Source organism: Pleurodeles waltl, chromosome 9 (genome assembly GCF_031143425.1).
Source record: "Pleurodeles waltl isolate 20211129_DDA chromosome 9, aPleWal1.hap1.20221129, whole genome shotgun sequence".
NCBI classification, from domain to species: Eukaryota; Metazoa; Chordata; class Amphibia; order Caudata; family Salamandridae; genus Pleurodeles; species Pleurodeles waltl.
In genome coordinates, this window is record NC_090448.1 from 177,679,316 (window position 1) to 177,699,958 (window position 20,643).

At 42.3% G+C, this 20,643-nt stretch overlaps 1 protein-coding gene across 13 annotated transcripts in view; it reads left to right on the forward strand.

The window, feature by feature from the left end:
- Positions 1 to 224: 224 nt before the first annotated feature.
- Positions 225 to 20,643, forward strand: part of CADPS (calcium dependent secretion activator) — a 1,450,780-nt gene continuing 1,430,361 nt past the window's right edge. For 8 of the 13 annotated variants that reach the window (XM_069206526.1, XM_069206531.1, XM_069206527.1 and 5 more), the window contains exon 1: positions 225 to 1,368. In XM_069206526.1, coding sequence (XP_069062627.1) covers positions 1,000 to 1,368 — 369 coding nt within the window. In that variant the 5' untranslated portion in view covers positions 225 to 999. The remainder of the gene's footprint in view (positions 1,369 to 20,643) is intronic. The other 5 variants (XM_069206521.1, XM_069206524.1, XM_069206522.1 and 2 more) reach the window with 1 other exon arrangement.

Here is a 20,643-nt window from a genome sequence, read left to right on the forward strand (position 1 = left end):
TTTTTCAACGAACATATTTTCAGAATTTATGTGTACCAAATACACTAGTTACATTTGAGGCATATTTATAAGGCTCTATGCGTTCACAGGAGAGATTGATTCTCTATGCTTTCTGTTGTAGATTATTGCCTTTCCTTTCATTCATTCATTTCATTATGTTCGGGTCGTTTTGTGGGATCGGCTTCTTTTGGTTTTACATTCACATCTCGTTGCGCTTCTTTTTTGCAGCTGGACCAGGAGAGCGGAGGGGGAGGTGCTCAGCCTGGAGCCAGAGTAGTGAGATATTTCAGGAGGTGGGCGGAGCCCCGAGCACAGCCGAAGCTGCTGGGATCCAGTCTGTGAGGGGACAGCAGAGAAACCTGCACCGAGCAGTAGCGGCAGCATCATCGCTGGAAATCGGATCCCTCCTCTCTTGCAGCATCAGCACCAGCGGGCGCTGTGCGCCTCTGCGCTCCGGCGGCTCGTGCATCTCTGAGAGCCGTGGTTGTTTAATACACACTGGCTTCTAGTGCCTGTGTTTGCTGTGCGCTTCGATCCCTGCACCCCTGGACCTGCCTAGACTGCTGTTCATCCATTTATTGCACTGCGGGCTGTGTGCCTTTCCATTGATCCCAGCTTCTGGGCCAGCGCCGCTGCCTCTGTTCATTTCCTGCATAGGACAAGGTACCTGCTTTGATTTCGGTCTCTTCTGCTCTATTCATTTCCTGCACAGGACACGTCCTTTGTCATTGCCCCCGTTTAATTTCCTGTACAGGGAGACATTTCACCTGTGACTACTACTGTGGCGGAGGGGTACTGTGTATTTTTATTCACCCGTTCTCCCCTCCGCAGCTGCCTGCTCCATATTTTGCAACATACGGTTGCCCTCTCATAGCCACGGGCCCACCTGGGCTGACTGCTCTTTCCCTGCCGCGGCGAGCCCTGTGATCTCTGTTAGCCTGGGCTGCAGCTGCGACCGCCCCGGTACCTTCCCCACCCGGTACTCCGGGAGCCGCAAGCATGTTGGACCCATCTTCCAGCGAGGAGGAATCGGAGGAGGTTGTGGAAGAGGAGTGCAAAGAGGTGCTGGCACCGGCGCAGCGCCTGTCCCCGAGCCGGACGAGTGAGAGCTCTTCATCCGGAGCCCCTGGAGGGCTGCAGCCGGTGAGCAGTACCGGCGGGGCCGGGGGCCGAGCAGGGGGCAGCGTGCGGCCCTCTAGTCCCAGTCCCTCCGTAGTGAGCGAGAAGGAGAAGGAGGAATTGGAGCGACTGCAGCGGGAGGAGGAAGAGAGGAAGAGGAAACTGCAGCTTTATGTGTTCGTGATGCGCTGCATCGCCTACCCCTTTAACGCCAAGCAGCCCACCGACATGGCCCGCAGGCAGCAGAAGGTAAGAAGGGAGAGAACAATGGGAGGAGGGGAATCCTACCGGCTGTGTGAACAGTGCGAACCGGGGAGGAAGGAGCAAGTGCTGATGGGATACCCACCGGATGTTGAAGGCAACTTTTATATTTAATTGATGACATCCTTAGGGGAAACTGTGGTTAACACATGTTTGGGATGTTGTTGCTGAGGGGAGCACGTGCTAAGGTTCGGGTCGCACCATTCGACCTTCTCCGGTAGGTACCTTTCAGGTGGACAACTTGCATTGGAAGTGTGACCCTTAAAGAGCTCACGTGCCAGTGAAGAATAACGATGGCCAATAAGACTGCTCAATGAATCAACGATCCTACTGCAGAGACATTTGTGTAAAGTGAACCTCAAGTGTTACTGTTTCATATGTTGATTCACGTGTTCATCTTCCTCAGGGCGACCTCATGAATATTTCCAAGTTTGGGAGTCGTAGCACATGCCATTGGTACCAAGACACAATCCAGTTTGTTGTGTGGTACACACATTTCCACTATTGTTAATACGATTACGGGATACACAGTGCTTAATTTGAGCCGGTGGTTGAGGTGAGGCCTGCTGGCATTCATGTTATTTGTAACTACCAGTAATTTTCCCTCACCCCTCTTCGACCCAGAGCAAGAGGGAAAAACACAAAAGAGAGAAAGGAAGAGGAATATTGGAAATCGGTGACAAAGAGAGAAAGCAAGAAGGAAAAAGAATCTGCAAGAGTGAGATAGCGAGGCAGGGAACTTCTGATGGTGGATCAAAAAGGTATGTGGTGGAATCAAGACCACACAGGCTTAGTAGTCAGCACCCCAACATTCGATAGCCCCAGGCAAGGGCTTCTGAGCAATACTCTGGGCCCCATAACCCTTCTTTTGCAAAGCACGCTCTGGAATTACACGTTTTAGGGTAGTGAAGATCTGAATTAAACTTTATCCTTTGTAGAGGAAGAGTGTAGAGAGAATGTGTTAGAGAGACTAGGGACAGGTGCTTAGAGTCCTAAGGGGTGCCAATGCTGGGGCAGTAGGTGAGCATCATTTGAGGAAGGGTTTGTGTGTGAACAATTTGTCAAAAGGTAGGAAGGGGGCTTGGCTACCTATGGAATGGAGAAGAGAACTCACCAAGTGGAATATTAAATAAGGAACAGCAATCAACTGAAAAGACGTAAAAAGACAAAACCTTGGTGAAAGATAATTCTGCAAAGTCCCCTGGATGAGTGATGCGTGGGATTCAAGGTCACTACCACATTAAGGGGATGTCAAGTAGAGAATTTGACTTTTTTGAAAAGCAACATTCCGGAGTGGGCAGATGAAAAGCTGAAGGGGGTCCTGAGGGAATAATATCAATGATTGAGCAGACTATGTATTGAGGTACGGTATTTTATGGTAGAGTGAGGGGCAGCCCTTTGGCGAACTGAGATACGTGTTAAAGTGCAAATGAAGAACTTTCTGCCAGTTTGTTCGAATCACTGGGAGAACAGAATAGCTCAGATGATTGAAAGGCCTTATTCGTTTCCAAATACTAGCCTTGATGAGATTTAATTGACAACCTTTACTCACATAAAGTGAGTAATAGACAAAATGCATCCACCATGAGGAGTTAACAAAATGTATTCACAAATTCATCAGTGGTTCTACCCTAGTGCAACTAGAGAGGGATGCTTGAGGATGGAAAGTTCATTCCATACAAGAGGTGCTGGCTATATTAGGCCCACTGTGTTTCCACCTATATAACTCACCCGGTCAGCCATGCTATGTTTGACCTCAGTACTTGACCTTCTTCAGTGTTGTTGCTGACAGCGCCGGGCTTCATAAACTATCTTAGAATAGACAGCCACCCTCTCATTGATTACGCTTTCCACATTGATTAGGGCATTGGTGGCAGCTCTGTTATTATCCCAAGAACATGTACTGTATGAATAAGAAGTCAATTCTGCCAAAAAACACTATTTGCATCTATCTACATCCATTGAACTGTTGAGTTCCTACAGAGAGCATTTTCAGGGACTCAAGGACAAATGGTGTCAAAATATTTAACAAGACCAGCCACATTTTATTTAGGGCATTAGGCAAGTATAGGTGGCCATCTCATGGAACTTCAATTACACATCCCAGGAAATCTCATTCTTAAGGTCACTCGTACATTTGGAGCATATTTCTGACTTTTATTGGATTAATAGGGAATGCTAAGAGTCCTCATGGACATCTACTGCAACCGTAAAGGTGCAGGACTCTTGCAACATACATTTTACTCATACTGAAGTTCTATCAGGTATAAAATTATTTTGAAAATGTAGGAATGTGAAAGTGTGTATTTGTAGCATTAACTTCCTTTCCTCTGCAGAAGACATGGTTTCCTGTGGCACATCCCTTCTACTGCCCCCCTCTATGAACTAGGGGGGTGTTCGCTCACCTTTCCTGGCCTGAAAGACATATACCCTATCTATCACAGAAGTGGTCCCCATGTGTTTCCTAACAGAGTTTGTATGTACTACAGCACGTTGTTACTTTTGTGCTTCTGGCCAATTGTAATTAACTGCTTGTAAAAGCATTTAGCCTGTCCCAAGATATTGAGGATGTGAATTTTCTGAGGCTACAGCTCATTCCTTGCCTGATAAGCCACTCTTGGGATATCATTTATGAGCTGGTGTATTAGCTCAACAATTAACCACAGCCTAATTGCGAGTCACAAGACTTGCTTGTTGATCATAAGTGTGACTTACTGCTTGAATGCGTGTATTGTGGTATGCACATTGCACCATGAAACTCTGAGGTAGACTACAGGTTTTTTGAATTGCTGAAACCTTATGAATTAAATCATGCTTGCTGGCGGTTCAGCTGGTAAATGAATATTACATTAAAATAGCCCATGTGTCACTTTTAAGCAAAGGAAAACAAAATGAATTGGAATAGCCATTTTTTAAGGTAGCTCAGGAATCGTTGTATATTGCTTCATCAATTTGTGAAAGAGCCCATACGTTTATTCTCCATGGATTTTCCAAGGAGTTTTTTTCCCCCCCCAAACACTCTTACTTTCTTATTTGCCGGCATCAGCCATAAAGATTAATTGCAAACTGTTGTCATCTCTCATTCTTCATTACTCATTACTTGGTGCAGTTTTTTTAACTGACGAAAAAAGGCTAAACTAATTTGGTTGACTCTCTAGAACCAATTTACTTTATTGTCTACCATATTAAATCAACGACTTTTGTCCTACACTGTGGGCAAATGGTGAGCCTAGAATGTACGCCCAGTTGGAATGTGTTCCAAAGGCTTCTGGGTAGTGAGCGCTCTCTCAGTTTTGATGTGGGCACTCCTTATCCCTTTACGGTGCTTGTACTGGACTCTCTCCGACATACCACTCAGCACTCATTACTTTCTATCAGCTACCTTGAAACCCTGAATAACTCCCTAAGTTTGGGTGTTCGATCCCGTCCAAAGAGATACTTGATAACTGCATTGTAGATGTGTCCATGACTGCTAAGATTAGTCAGCCCTGGGCTGTGACAGGCTCAATGGATGCAGAAGTTATTGAGTCACTTACAACAGAGTGCATTAATTGATGGCATGCTGAATAGGTGGTCTTTCGTGAGAAGGCTGCCGGGAGGCCTCAGCTTTGAGGAAGGTATTCAGGAGCAATCATCTGAATTACAAGCTTCGTGGATATATGTTTTACTTTGCCAGTGACAAGTCCTGGGGGCAGAGTAACTCGGTGCCGCTTCAGCTATGTGCCTTCAATAGCTCTCGTTCCATCATGGTTGTTGATGTACTGAACATTAATGCACTAGAACATGCAGACAAAGTAAAAAATAGGTGCTGTTGCGAAAGTGCAAAAATATATGAAGTGAAATAGAATAACATTTACAGTGCGAAATATCGCGCGTAATTAAAACTAAGTTAGCTCCGACCGAACAGTTTATGTAATTGAACTCACGACCACTTGGGCAGCCCGAATAAAATATTGAGAAGTGTCTTAAACAAATCCCGTCTGTTAAGCAGGTAGCTCCATTCAATGTGAAATACAAAGAGCTGAGGAGATAAATACACTGCAGAAGGAAAAAGAATATATTGAAGCGCGTACTAGGAAATTGAAAACCCGATAGATGTAGTTCTAATGAAGCCCTTCCAAATGTACAAAGTTTCAGTGCTGGCATCCTCACCGTGCCCTTCCAATTGACAGCTTGCTTCTGACGCATTGTGTTGCACCTTATAAATAGAGGACGCAGCTGCCACGCGTGTGCTCGGGTCAGATATCCAACCCCCATCGTTGGTTTGTCCTTCAGACTACTTGAAGAATTCCCAGATGGGCGAAATGCCGAACTCTGCATTTTTTTCTGGGGCATTCTAAAATTTGGCAGAATGGTTCACATTTTCTAATTTCACTGCAGGTCTGAGCAGATGTAGCAAAGCGCTACTGCCAAGGTCGTGATACCCAGGCCAAGTGCAAACGCAACCAAAATATCTTGTCATTTGGGGCAAAATCTAGGTCATCCCCTACTCTATATCAAAAGTGCTTATTTGTGTTCCAAGACCACCTGATACCCTGATATTTTTGCAAAATATTAACATGTGATAACATTAGAGCTCCTCATGACTCATATGGTGTAGCGTTTATTCTACTGCTTGCAGCGGGAACGAAGTCTGCTTCTGGAAAGCGATGTGTAACCCAACATTAAGGTTGATAATCACACCTGGCAGGCTGCTTTTTTGCTATATCAGTGCATGCAATTTGCATTGCTTTTCATTTCCGTTGAATCGCCATTGGAGACAAAGGCTGAAAAACGGCATGTATTGACACCGGGCAGCATATTTAATGTTGCTGTGGGTGGCAAGAAGTGGCCTGTACTGGTGCCTGTGGTTGCCCGGCATGTCAGGACTCTGCAATGCAGCTAGTCTTTGTGTGTAACCAGTAGGGTAGCAAGGGAATCGTAGCAGTGGCAAAACGCAAAATGGTGCCCCCCCTGCAATGTGTGAGGAGGGTCCCCTGAGATTCCCATGTCTCACAGATATTCATTGATCTTGGGCTGAGTGGTGGACAATCGAAGGGTTTTGGAGCCCTAAATGGCAGAGGGGCTGCAGGGGCCTGGTTTCAACCCTGAAGTGGACCCTAGTGGAAGCAAGGTAACTGGGTCACCTGTCTCTAAAACAGTAGTACAACAGTCATAACATGGATGCACTGGGCCCCTCAGTACGACGCCCTCGCGGCCATTGCACCTGCTGTCCCACTGGTAGCCGCCCCTTCATGTAACTGATTTAAGCAATCAAACAGTAAGAATTGGGAGTTTTTGAGTTCTAAAGGCCTGATCATGAGTGACTCGGTTAATTCCAACCCCTTTGTAAACTGTTAACGCATAGGACGGAATTACAAGCTTAGTTTTATTTAATGCATCCAGTTGTTATTGAATGTATTAAATAGCGCAATTTACGTTACATTCAGTAAGGATTTACTGTATAATGTGGATTTCGGTGCATTAAACTCCAAAATCCACGCTATTCCATACAAATGAGTGATAGGTGCAATTTATTGCACCAGATAAATAACATACTCCGTGGCATCGTCGGATGCAATACATAGCAGTTATACTCATAAAAAGCCCCTTCATAGTTCCTTTCACTTCTAATATGAATGTAGAGGAACCCATAGATTTATATTGCAGAGATATTTAGCTCAGAGTGGGCTGCTGCACTGTGATTTGTTTTCGAAGCACATCACATTTATTCCAGGTGTCCTTTTGCCTACAGGGATGAACTATGCACCTTGAAAGATCGCATAACATATTGACAGTGATTAATAAATTCCTGCAGCACTTCCATGACACCCCCCAAAGCCATGGTGAGCCAACAGGAAACCGGCTACTGATATAAAAAGCAGTAGTGGAGGTTGTCTGGCTGGAATTCATTAAAATGGCACGTCCCTAAAAGTGTCTGTATTCATGAAATTATTGTCCCTGTGAATTATGACTGTGTTTTATTACATTTTTACTGACTATCTCGAAATGTCCCCATTTCAAAATAACTTACCTGACATTTCTCTTAAAGCCACGACTTGGTAGCTATTATTGGAATACGCATAGATTTTTAGTGAAAGTTGAATTGTAGAGAAATAATTTGTTTCAGTAAATTGCATAGGAAATAAAAATATAATCCCTTGATAGAAATGGCTAGTAGGCCAGGCAGGAATATACATTGTGCCTGTAGTCAATATTGAGAATAATGCAAACTAGCATTGGTAACGCCAATAGGTCTAGCTTTACAGAAATGTTGTATGGTAATGTGGAGTATTACAAGTAGACAGCATGAGAAGAGAAATGTATTTGTGTGGAAGCAAAGGACTGTGGTATAATATTGTTGTAGATTAAAATGTTAGGAGACAGTTGCAGTGGAAAGCCAGACCTAAAAATCCATCCAGGGTAATGGGTGCCCTGCTCCCATAAAACGCCATCAATAATTATCTTGCTATCTAAGACCCTTTAATAGCTTTGCAATGTCATGTGCTTGCAAGCACTTTTTTCTTGGAAGCACACCACGTCTGCCCTACCAAAACATTTATTCCTGGCTCCCAATATGTTGGCGGAGCCAAAGCCCCTCTCTTCTGGTGTTTTCACACGTAATTGTCTGCTTACAGCTATGCTTTATGCCAAACCAGAAAAAGAAGGTACACTATTTAAATAGTGAGAAATTAAGTAAAAGGGCTGCATTAGAGTGAAGGAGACGTGGGTTTGAGGTTTAACAAAACCATATCTCAGCAGAAATGGAGACATACGCATTCAAGAGGAGGCAGAACATCAAGGGCAAAGTGTGCCAACAGAGGAAGGAGGGGCATGTTTCTTTTCTCACTATGTCATTGGTTAGATGCAGATTGCTGTCAGGTACTGTACTGTGAGAAACATGAGATGCAAAATATATTTACACCTATAAATGTGCAAAGAAAGAAGGGAAGTATGTTTTGTTCCCAATAAGAAGAACAATATTCAAAAAGGATACCCAAGATGTGTTATCTAGTCCCTACGTGCTAATGCATTTGGTTAGTGACAGGACCTGATGCTTTTTGTGGTTTTTTTTTCTGATTTTGGGCGTAGGGTGGTGTCCTGTGGTCTTTTAAATGCGAAAATGCTTCTTTTGTATTTATATAGGACTTACAGAATTTTACGTTACTTATGTCTTTTGTGTACATGAATTGCAAAACAAGAACATTTCTTGTCTTATTGTCAAGGATCTCAAGCTAATTGTTAGAAGCTAGGGTGCATACTTTCTTTAATGTGCATCTCATTGCAGCTGCACACGGTGGTTCAGCATCAACAGCAGCAACAAGGGTGCTCAGTTTCATGACTGCTGCTAGTTTGAAGTGGCCTTGACTTGCAGCTAAGGTGACTGCAGTATTGTCAAGGAGAACCACACGGAAAGCATTTGCAAGAAACCGTATCACAGCGAGGAGAAGGGCTTCATATCCATACAAGGATGTCATAGACAGAGGAAAAAAAGATCGAGAAGCACTTTTTCTGCCTATGTATCCCTGTTCAGTCGTTAGGGAAATAATGTTGCAGGCTCTGATATTGACTTGCAAGGGGTTCAATTATCATTAAAACTTCTCTGCTGTTTTGCGTACCCCGTTTATTGAAATGTTTTGTGTTAATATAACATGTGAAGAAAACAGTCATTCTTTGTAGTGAAAGTTGCATTTAGAGAGTAACATGCGTTATTATAAAAAAAAAAAATGCTTGCGGCAATGTCTCCAGCCACTGATAGTTTCTTTGTAGCATTAGATCGTGTCAGTCGCAGGTTAAACCAAAACGAGCGCTGTCTCGTTTTGACCGATTGATCACCACGAGAGCAGCCCACTACACAACCATTTTTTTCTTCTCCTCGGGAGGAGCTATTCTGCCCAAATTGCTGGGGGTGCCTTTTTCAGAAGGCCCCAGGTGCTGCCAGAGGTCAGGGACGAAACGCAGGCCCCTGCAGCTCCCACGATGCAGTTTTGCCCCCAACAGGGGACCCAATTCAGCCAAAGGCCAGCGAATATCAGTGAGATATGGAAGACTCAGGGGCCCTTCATGGCTTTGTATTGTTGTACAGGGGGAGGGTTATCATTTTGCGTTATGCTAGAGCTGCATTTCAGACTCACGGGGCTTTGATCTGTAAGGTGAAGAGCGAAAGGGTGGTCTTGAGCAGTTGTACAGTGCGATATAACCTGGTGTTGGGGCATAGCAAAATACTCATAGACACACTCGGGAGAGGATTTGTGCATGGGAGAGTACCTCTTTTAAACAGTTGACAGGAATATTGACTTTTTTAAAAGAGGTGTGTGGAAAAGCATGGCACTGACTCTCTCTTACTTCTCTCCTCTCTTGAATGAATTGAACATAGACAGGTATCCCAACCAATAATATTCCTCAAAAACACAATTCATGCGCAATATTATAATAGATATATGAGGTAACCACACTGACAACTGAAAAGTTGCCATAAAAGGAAAAGCATGCTCTAAATGGTTTTAAGCAAGCGTCAATTTGCATTTCTTCATTATTAAAAGTAACAAGCTCGATGCGCTGCTTATTTTATATATATATATATATATATATATATATATATATATATATATATATATATATATATATATATATATATAATAAGCAGCGTATCGAGCTTGTTACTTTTATATATGCTATATATTGTATAGCATTGGGCAAGTTATGGATGCATGCTTGTGGATGCCCATGTATCTGATTCACTTTACTTTTTGTTGCACCCTGCTGCATAACTACTGCAAACATATCCTGGTACAGGGGTCTGAGAAAACGGGGAGGAAAGAGGAACCCTTAGGAAAGAAGCAAAGAGGAGAGGAACAACATAACAGAGTATCGGTTAATGGGAGGAAAGGATGTGTAGGAAGTGAAGCAAACATGGTAGACAGAATGAAGGGCTTTTGGTACAGAGGGAACAATGAGGGAGAATGCATTAAAGGCTTTGAGATCTACAATAGGGAAGCAAACACATGGGATAATATCTCTAGTATTCACATTTATATAATTGTTCAATTATTAATGAGGGGTACCTCCTAAAAAGTAAAAGAAACACTTTGATCTGAAGGAAGTGAAGTGCCTGAGACTCCAATAGTTGCTAGTCAGCACCACATAATCCTTTTTTTAACACCTATCTATATATGTGGTGTTTGGATGACACAAACCTAACCAAAAGACAGTGGAGTGCTGTACAGGATCAATGGCAAACACACAGTCATTAAGCAATAGGAGAGATAGTTCTGTTCTAGGAACAGAAGAGTATTTTCAATGCATTGTGATGTAGTTCTCTTTAAAGAGGTGCATCGTGAGCCCTTTCCTAAATTATAGCAGCATTTAGGTGGTCCTGATGGATATGGGGATGTTGTTTCAGATTATGTGTGAATGAATGGAAAAAGCCTGCTGCCTTGTTTTTTTTTCTTCTTTAAACTTCATAGTCTGCAGTCTGATGGTGTCTTGGCTGTGAGTGTGCCACAAACAAACAGAAGTAGTGGACATTTGCTTAGTTTGCCCACCATGATTGCTTTTCAAATGGTGCATCTCTTTTTGAAAATGGTGTGGGTCGCAATGGGAAACAATAGATTTCCAGAATGGCAGTGAAGTCCTCATATTTCTTCAGACCCTGATTAAGACATGCAGCAGTGTGTAGGATGCCCATGAGGGTGGCCAATGTGGAGTGTGGGAGTCCACAGAGAAGGTTTTTTTCACTATTCAGATGCAAAAATAGAAGTGCTAAAACAACTGTTGAGTGGCTTTCTGGATGAAACTGTTTCACCTCCTGCTACCAGGACATCATTCTTTTGCAGTGTGTTTCTTGAGGGTGAAGATGTGATCCAAGGTTAACCCAAATGACTTGGCATTCATTGAAAGTTGAGGTTTGAAGCTCTCAGGGCTCATGCAATAGAGACACGTTTTTGCTATTTCTTACTTGTTGTTCTTGGAAAATAATTCTGTCTTTGAGGGGTTGAGATTCTGGTAGGCACATGGCATCCAGGTCTGGATAAGATGTAGGCATTGTTTAAGGCTGTGGGTGTCTGGAACAGAGGAGACTTTTAATTAGATTTGTGCATCGTCGAATATCGGTCAACTTTGAGGTTTTTGTCTGTGAGTAGAGTCCACATGAGCTCAATTCAATTTAAATGCTGAATATGATCAGGGTGGATTAGTATGGAACCCTGGAAGACTCTGCTTGTGATGAGTATCCTTTGGAATCTGGAGGTTCCCATGTGAGAAAACTGGCATTGGTTGGAATACAGGAAGAGGACAATTCAAGGTTATTGCTAGTGAGTCCCATTTGAGTCGCCAGAATGCAGATAAGGGTGAGATAATCAACTGTTTTGAAGGCAGTTGAGAGATCATGTGAGCAGGAGGACATTGACTACATTGTGTACACTAGGGGGGTAATTACAAACCTGGCGGATGGCGGAGAACCGGCGGTAAGACTGTCTTACCTAGGTGAATTATGACCATGGCGGTCATCCGCCGGTTCTCCGTCCCGCCCGCCAGTGGTAACTTACAGGATATGGTTAGCATATATGTGATATTAGAGTTGAGAATAGATCACTTTTTTGATAATCTTGCTGATGAAAGGTAAATGACTCATGGCATTTAGTTGGCAAGGTCATCAGGGTCCAGTGTAGGTTTCTTTCCAAATGGAAGGATCTGGCCTTTCATGAGAGTTTGGAAGATGCCTCAGGTGAGGCGGGCATTGACAATTATAAGTGTAGGTCAGAGAGCTTCACCAGCGAGACCTTTTATGAACGACATGGCATCATCTTCATAGCAGTGGCTTTGAGGAAGTTGATTCTGCTGGTGAGATCAACAAGAGATAGGGCTTTGAAGGATGACCTTGGTGGGATTCTACAAGAAGGAGTGGATGTAAGCAGAGATATGTGCTTGGTGTTGTTTATGTGCTGTCAGATTTGCACTGAAAAATATGTTGATTTAATTGCACTTGTCTATGAAGTGTAGGATTGGAAGACTGCAATGATTGAATGTCTTGAAGGCCATTCTGCTTCTGTTGCTGGATTCAGTGATGGTCTTATTATAATACTTTGGCTGAAATGATGAGTTGTTTACTTGTTCCGCAGTTCTTTAGTATCATGAGGTAATTTGGTGTTCTGATTTGATTCCATTTTCTATCATGGCTGCAAATCGAGTGTTTATTGTCAGTGAGATTTTTAGAGTGCCAGGGTGCTGAGAGTTTTGGCTTGCACTTGAGTGCTCTAGTTGGAGCTTGGGTATTTACATCGTTTTAAAAAAAGTCCTGATGATATTGTTACACACAGTCATCAGAAAACACCATACAGCTAATTTACAATACTGCTAAGAAGAATACAAGGCATGATTTTATTCAGATGAGATGTGCCATTAGAAAAAATAAATATCATTTAAAAATGCATCTTATAGTGAATTTGGCCCTATATTACTAGGCATAGGCTGAAACCCTATCAGCTTTCTTGGATGTGCATACAAAAAGATTGAGACAATTGAAAAGGGAAACTCAATAGGAGAGAGAGCCATTGTCAGTAGGAGGAAGACACAAAGGGCAGCAGGTGAACATAGTAGGGAAACTCAAAAAGAAAAGCCCACACTAGGAGAGTAACACAAGGAAAGTGAGTTACATCTGGGGGCAAAGAGAATGGGGGTGTGAAGAGGAGTGATGAATGGGTGTCTTGTATGACCAAGACCAGGAAGTGTTCTCAATATGGAGGAGCAGGGGGATATAAGTAGGAAGGTGGGTGTTGCATGTTTGCCTGACAAAAAAAACACTAGTGTTGTTAGTATTTTTTAATTTGTCCCCTTCACACCTCACAATGCCATATTTTCTTTGGAGGTTAAAGCATTCAGATTTTGAAACTGAAAGCTTAAAGTAAGGACCAGCTGCATACAAAAGAGCCAAAAAGTTCAGAAGGAACTAACCAAGCCAAATGCATGTTGTGATGTGTAGGTATTTATATAACCAAATGAAAACAGGAAGCCTATTACCAAGCTACAGATTAGTGAGTTCTTATCAGATGTTTTGTGTTCTGTTCTTCACACCCACCTTTAGAAGGATACAAAGAATGTGGAGACATATGTTCAGTGGCATTCGAAGTGATGAAAGATTAATAATGTAGCTTTTCTTTGGAGGAACTGAGAACTGAAATTGCACTTAATGAAGTGAAGAAATTGCTTGAGAGGGAATGAAGGGCAACCTCTGCTAGAGGCATCAGAGAAATCAATGTTAATAATCAACATGCACAAACCAGGTGTTCCTTTTCACTGGAAATATCCACTAGATTTATAAGTCATAATTTGAGGGAGGAGTGTTTTTGAAGAAACATGTTGAAAATGCTTATAACATTTTGACTAGAGAAGCTTATACACGGAGATAATGATTTGAAAACTGTCTTGGCAGACCTGATGAAACATGATAATTGGGCGAGGGAGGAAAAGGTTTGAGAACCTGACCCCCCTTACATGAAAGGCAGGCAATAAGATACTGCTCATTTTGGAAATACCTGTAGAAGGGAATACATTTTCATGAGTTTAGGCCAGCAAAGTATTCTGCTAGTTTTCCTGTGTCTGGCGGATCCCGTTTGCCCATAACAGCAGTAGGAGTTGTTACATTTTAGTATTGCAATGTCAGTGGTGTACTGGATTTCACTATCCAGAACTGATGTACAATACAGGTTGCACATATTCTTGACAAAAACGTCCTCAATGGCCAATGATAGTCAAGGTATGTGCTAGCTGTGCACTGAGTCATAATAAGCAATTGTATTAAGACAGACAACGTAATCCATATTCTGTAGATGCCAACGCTTCCAGCTCTTTTTGTATAAACCCCTTATCGCTGTCCCAATTGACCTCAGAACTCTGTTATCCATTTTCAGTGGCCCCACCCCACACCCTCTTGCCTTAATTGAGAAGTGAATATTTTGTCTTTAGTGTTTTTTGAGATTCTGAGGTGTTGTAGCTTGAAAGTCTTGTCAACCTAGCAAACTTTGTCTCTTTTGTATCCTGGAGCTACTACTTCTCAACATGAAGATAGCAAATGAGAGTTACATCTCTGATTCATCACTTAGAAGGAAATCCCATTTTCTTTGGCTTTGGAGAAAATAATAGAAATGCACGGTCCAAGTTCTGCTTCATCTACTGTGTGTGAAGCATATCAGAGGCATCAATGGAAGTGGCAGTCATCCCAATGCGAAAATCACTTGCCAGGTACTATGGCATACAAAGGGACTTGTAAGCCTACTGATAGAGCATTCTTTCTCAGAGGAGGCCATGCTCATAAGAGGCTCCCCACTTATAAAGCCTGGGATCTAGCAGAAGGTTTGGTAGATAGGTCTCCCAAGGAACAGTCCAATGGTTGTCAGAGCTATCGCAGGTAGACCATCAAGGCTGTGTTAAAATAAAGGCCCTAACATAAGAAAATGGTGGAAGAAACTTTCCTGCTGCATGATAATGCCAAGCATCTACACTCCCAAAAAGAATTAACCCATCTGTTACCTCCAAAAGGTTTGCGGAAGTGTTAAAATATATATGCAAACCACAACATCCACAATAACTATAATCAAGACGGAATGTTGTTAACAATGCATTGCTAGAAGTCATACAATTAAATAATACAACCTTACAGTTTCTATGATGAATGGTTCAGTGTTTTCTTGCATGGGTAGGATTAACACATCAATGAATAGCTCTGTATTCAGGTTAATGAAACACAGAGAACGAACACTTGATTCATAATCTTAATAAAGAGCAATGCTCCAGATCAACACACTGACCATGAGATGGATGTTTCAGCTCTTTACCGAGTATCACATGACATACATCTCCATCTTCAGGTGTTCATCGACCAATTCCTCTCAAGGGCTTTGGCCTCCTCATGAGGAGAGTGGAGGGAAAGCACCAGAATAAACTCATTAAACTGGACAGAAGGAGGACAGAAAATGTGAATGCCACTGATGGTACCGTGACTATTGTAGACACAAAACAAGGGGTCCTTTTTCTATGTATCCCTGGTGTACTCCCGAGTATGTTCTTAATGCTTATTAAGGTAATTCAATGTCAGCCTGCTCCACGGGCAAATCAGTTGGACTATAACACTGTGAACTATTGGTATACGTGCGGTATGGAATGGTGCCCCCAAATGCACAGTTCCACAACTCACAAGTCCGTTCATCAAAAATGATAAATTAGGGAATCATAATATGTGCCTTTTTTTTAAATCCAAAACTATGATAGTTGTTTTTAAATGTTTTTTTGTTAGTATTATATGATAGTTGTTCTTGCATTTTTTATGTTTGATTTTCTCAAACAAATCCTTTGTGCTTCAGATTATCTGCTTCTTTAATCACAACTTCCTGTCAGTTACGAGTTGTATTTCTGGAGCGATCTACTGATTAATTTAAGTTGCATTTCAGACTCTTGGGGCCAGATGTAGGAAAATTGCAAATTGCGAGTCCTTCCGACTCGCAATTTGCAATGCAGAACGGTGTCTCAGACACCGTCTGCAAGTGGGTATGGGGTCGCAGAGACCCACCTCATTAATATTAATGAGGTGGGTCTCAAATTGCGGCCCCATACCGACTATAGGCACTCGCAAACATGGAGGCCTGCTGTAGTCAGCAGACCTCCATGTTCGTGACTGCTTTTAAATAAAGCAGTTTTTTTTTTTTTAAGTGTAGCCCGTTTTCCTTAAAGGAAAACCAGCTGCACTTAAAAAAAAAAAGAAACCTTTAGTTTCGGTATTTTTTCAGGGCAGGTAGTGGTCCCATGGACCACTACCTGCCCTGAAAAAATAGTTTTGGGTCCATTCACAAAGGATTTGCGAGTGGGTTACCATCCACTTCAAGTGGATGGTAACTGCGACACCATATGCGGTCGCAAATGGTATTGCATACCACTCCGAATCGCAAATAGGAAGGGAACACCCCTTCCTATTTGCGATTCTGAAATGCATTTTGCGAGTCGGTCCCGACTCGCAATATGCATTTGTGAATAGGAAAATGCGATTTGCGAGTCGCAAATGGCAATTTTTGCCGTTTGCGACTCGCAAATGCTTTCCTACATCTGGCCCTTAGTTGTCCCACGCCTGGCGGAATTAAGTAAATAGTCCACCTTGGCTCCCTATACCTCTGCACGACTCCTCCCACGTCGGCTTTAACTGATGAGCCCTAAACTGGGCGCACACTGATAAACATGATGTCTATTGCTGCCAACATACCACTGTAATCATGTTTGCTCCTTCCTGTTTGTGTAACAAGCCTTGGCTACTGAAATGCACCCGCAAATTTAATTGAACGCCCAAAAATGGTTTGTTGAAACCATATTCTGTTTGCCTGGCTATTTTCCCACGGTTTTCCTCTTTGCATTTTTATAGTTTGGGCCAGTGGCATTACATTCATTTTAGATCATAGCACACGTTTTAAATAAGTATTGTTATTTTCGTTTAGAGTTACCGATTCTTCGCCGAGAAAGAAGAGGCTTAGACACAGAAGTAGAGACAGTAATGTGGTCATATTTTAGTTGGACAAAAGTTAGACTGAAACAGTGACAGCGTGCATCTTTAGATTGAGTATTTTTGGTAGAAAACTAGGACTACTTCTTAGACCAAGGGAAAAGGACAAAAAGCTCCATATTAATAGCCTTTCCATAAATTATTATAACTTTTGCAGTTAGAGGCTATCCCTTCACATTTAGAGTCTGTGGAATGTGGGCGGTTGTGAAATGGTATGCAAAAAGTTTGAAATGTATTGGAAAGAATGTCTGGTGTGCATCTTCCTTGTCTATATAGTTGAGATTCACCATAGTTTGACTCCAATTACCCTGGCAACCTAAATCCTCCTGGAGATAGATGCTCCATGTTTAACCTAGCTTGTGCCTGCCGACCTAGACAGTGCGGTGTAGTGTCTTGTAACATGACCTGAAAACCAGAGTTGGGGTGTCTATGCCACATATTCTCCGGCTATGAGATGATTGCTGGTGGTGCAGTGAAACTATATTCCTGTGGTTTAGGTCATTGTATCAGCACCCTTTAGGAGAGTATCCCACTAGTTCTCCCTGATACAGCGTCACCAAGAACCTATAACTGAGATACTTTATTTACTTTCATGTATGATTTTTGACTCTGGAGATCCTTCACTCTGCCCTAGAACCTGCCTAACACTGAAATTAGGCAGAGCATTTGCTGCTGGTCGTTCTCCATCATGCTGTGTGGGAATGAAGGTGCTGAACCGACTTTGAAGGAGAGGGACATTAGTGGTCAATGGATAAACTGCACATGGCCAAATGGATGGAGATATGCATGGAGAATGAGTCTTGCAGCAAAAACAGCTTAAGAGCCACAAGATCCCTTCTGACTGCTGGACACCTTGTTTGGATTTAGCCCAAGAAACAATGATAGACAAGCTTCATTGGGTCGCTGTACTGCAATTGCTATTTTCTGAGTTCTCACTAATGAGCCTGCAATGTCTCTGAAACGCCCCATACTCCTAAAATGCCTACATCTGTCCTCTTTCCACTTCCTGCAGTAACTGGTGCAGATGTAGCATGTTTCCAGGCACTGGGCTCCCTGCCACCAAACAAATCTTGAATGTGATCAGTTGTTTATAAGACCCCTAAAATCTGGTATGCCCTGGAGATGTCCTAATGGATGCCGAGTCACTACTACATCTTCCCCACTAACAACTCGAGAGGTCCGTTTGGACTGTAACTGGTTGTTAAACTTTTAACAGGGTTTCTTGTGAACACTGGTTAGTGTACTTCCAAAAGCCATTGGTTTGAGTGCTGAGAATAAAACTGCAACTTCACTATTGTCTCTCTTGGTAGTTTTGCTGTCTTTTGGTGAGTGTGAAGGTGATCTGAGTTTCTGTTTTAATTTTAACAGATGGTGCTTCAGAGCAGTCATGAACCGAAAGCTGGAGACTATTGAAGCAAAGGGCTTGGTATTTTTTTATAGTAAGGTTTCTACATTCATTTATTTCCTGTGGTATCTCTACCCACTGACTGAGAGTTTACGAGTAGCACAGTGGCTATATCTGGATGCACCAGAGTCCTCAGAGTGTATCTGTGTGCAGGACCAAATACATAGTATTGACAATTGGACCACTTGCATAGATAATCTGGCACTTAAAGCATAGATGCTATAAAATATAAATCAGAAATTGGAATGTTGGGAGCTCCATTGAAAACAGTAAGGTGCTCTAAGCTTCTAATGGCCGCTAGAACCCCTGAGCTCTAACATTCTAATGTTGTGTTTACAGCTGTTGCTTTGAACAAATGCCTCACGGAGCCCAAGGGGATTTTTATCCCCTGGGCTCTGTAAGGCCTTATTTTTTTTACCTATCAGAACATTCTGCCCTCTGGGGGTGGAATGTTCTAGTAGTGTTATGGCCCACGTAGCTTCCTTGTAAAGGCGCTTGCCTTTGGCTCCAGCATTTAACGCTGGAGGGGGTTGAAAGGATATATTGGGTCTTCTATCAGTGCTAGAAACGTCTCCCATAATGTAGCTGGTCTGCTCTTTTTACTTATCTGTAAAAATGTCCTATTGTTCTTTGATCTTCTAGCACTGTCTGGACATTGGATTAGAAGATGTTTTTTACAGTGACGTGCTATGAGTTCCTAGCTCCTGTCACCTCCAAGAGCAAGCATTAATTACTTGGTTTCAGAACCCCTTGGAGTGTCAAATAGCCAAATAGAGAAACTTAAATGTTCAATTGGGAAGCATTAGTATTGGATGCAAATAACAATGTCTACCCTGGATATTGCTCCTTACCACCTTTTGCCTCCACCTTGGTATCATAAGGGGGTTGTGTGACTTCTGCATATATGCTATTGGAAGGTCTTTAGGGGGGCGAAACTGATAGCATTTTCACTATGGATGTTAATACCAGGTGTTGTTAAGAAAAGCCCAGGAGTTGTTTGTAAATGTGTTTGTGTCTGCCCATTGTGTGCTTCACACCTATTCCGATGTAAGGTTTTGCTTTTGTATGTAATATTTTACTATTAGTTTATACAATTTTGGCCGTTTTGAGCCTACCAACAATGTAATGCAACGTGGCAAAGCCTCACCTTTAGAATTTTAGTGTAAGCAGATTTACTTGCATGTAGGTTCTTAGAAGTCTCCATTCATTTCTAATTCAAATTAGTTCTGACGTTGTGGTATTGCTGATTTAGGCAGTCTTTAAGGCACAGATTTGAAGATTTTCTGGGCTATGAATTGTAATGTTTTAGAGAAAAGTTTTGTTAGCCTCATTATGCTGAGTACGTTTTGTGCATTGGTCTCCAAGTGTATATATTTCTCAAGTAATGTTACGTTAATGTATGTACATCTGGAAGTGTAGTTAGGTCTGAGCCTAGGAGCATGGAATGTAATGAATATTTTAGTACTGGATGAGAGTAAGGATATCTTGGAACTTCAACCACATAGAGGCGCCTAACCTTAATTTGGGATTCCATGTCCCACATGTACAGTGCCTGCTTCTGTGAAGGCAATTTTGAAATCTGCATTTGATTTAGTTAGAGCTTTCACCTTTAAAACCCAAGTTAAATGTCAGGCCAAGAGTGTTTTAGTTACAAGGTAGGAGAGGGCATGCAACTTAATCCTTACTAAGGGCATGAGAAGATACAACTTATAATATTTGAGGTGCATATGGTCAGGATAGTGGTAACACCAACATGTATATCTGTGAGGTGAAGCCAGAGGATTGATTGGACACCTGATAAAGCAGACAAGGACCCTCTTGCATGGGCAAGGAAAGTGACTGCATTCACCCAGTGGAACACAGTTTACACGGAATAGATTTACATGTCTTTGGTCATGCAGGACCTAAGACTATGATGTGCCCTCCACCCCAACCTGATATCTGAACCAAACTACTACAACTAAACTCCAAAGACTAAACTATTTAACTTTCTTTTCTATTGAAATGTTCACAATTTTGAGAGTGCAATCAAAGAACATCCCTATACGTGACGAGACACCATCCTCCCTTTCCTCTTGTATTTGGATGAAACTATATTTGTGAGTTCACCAAGTTCTCTGACGTAATGGGAAAGGTAATGCATGCCACTACATAACACGCTGACTAAATTAATAAATAAATCATGGTTTTCCTGCATCACAGACTGAACAACATAATACATTGTCTACAGACATTAGCCAATGTTACCAGCCAGCCTTGGTACATTTTGTGAATCTTAAATGGCACCACGTGAAAAAGCAATGTCAACTTCTTGATCATCAACCTCTGGTTTGGATGG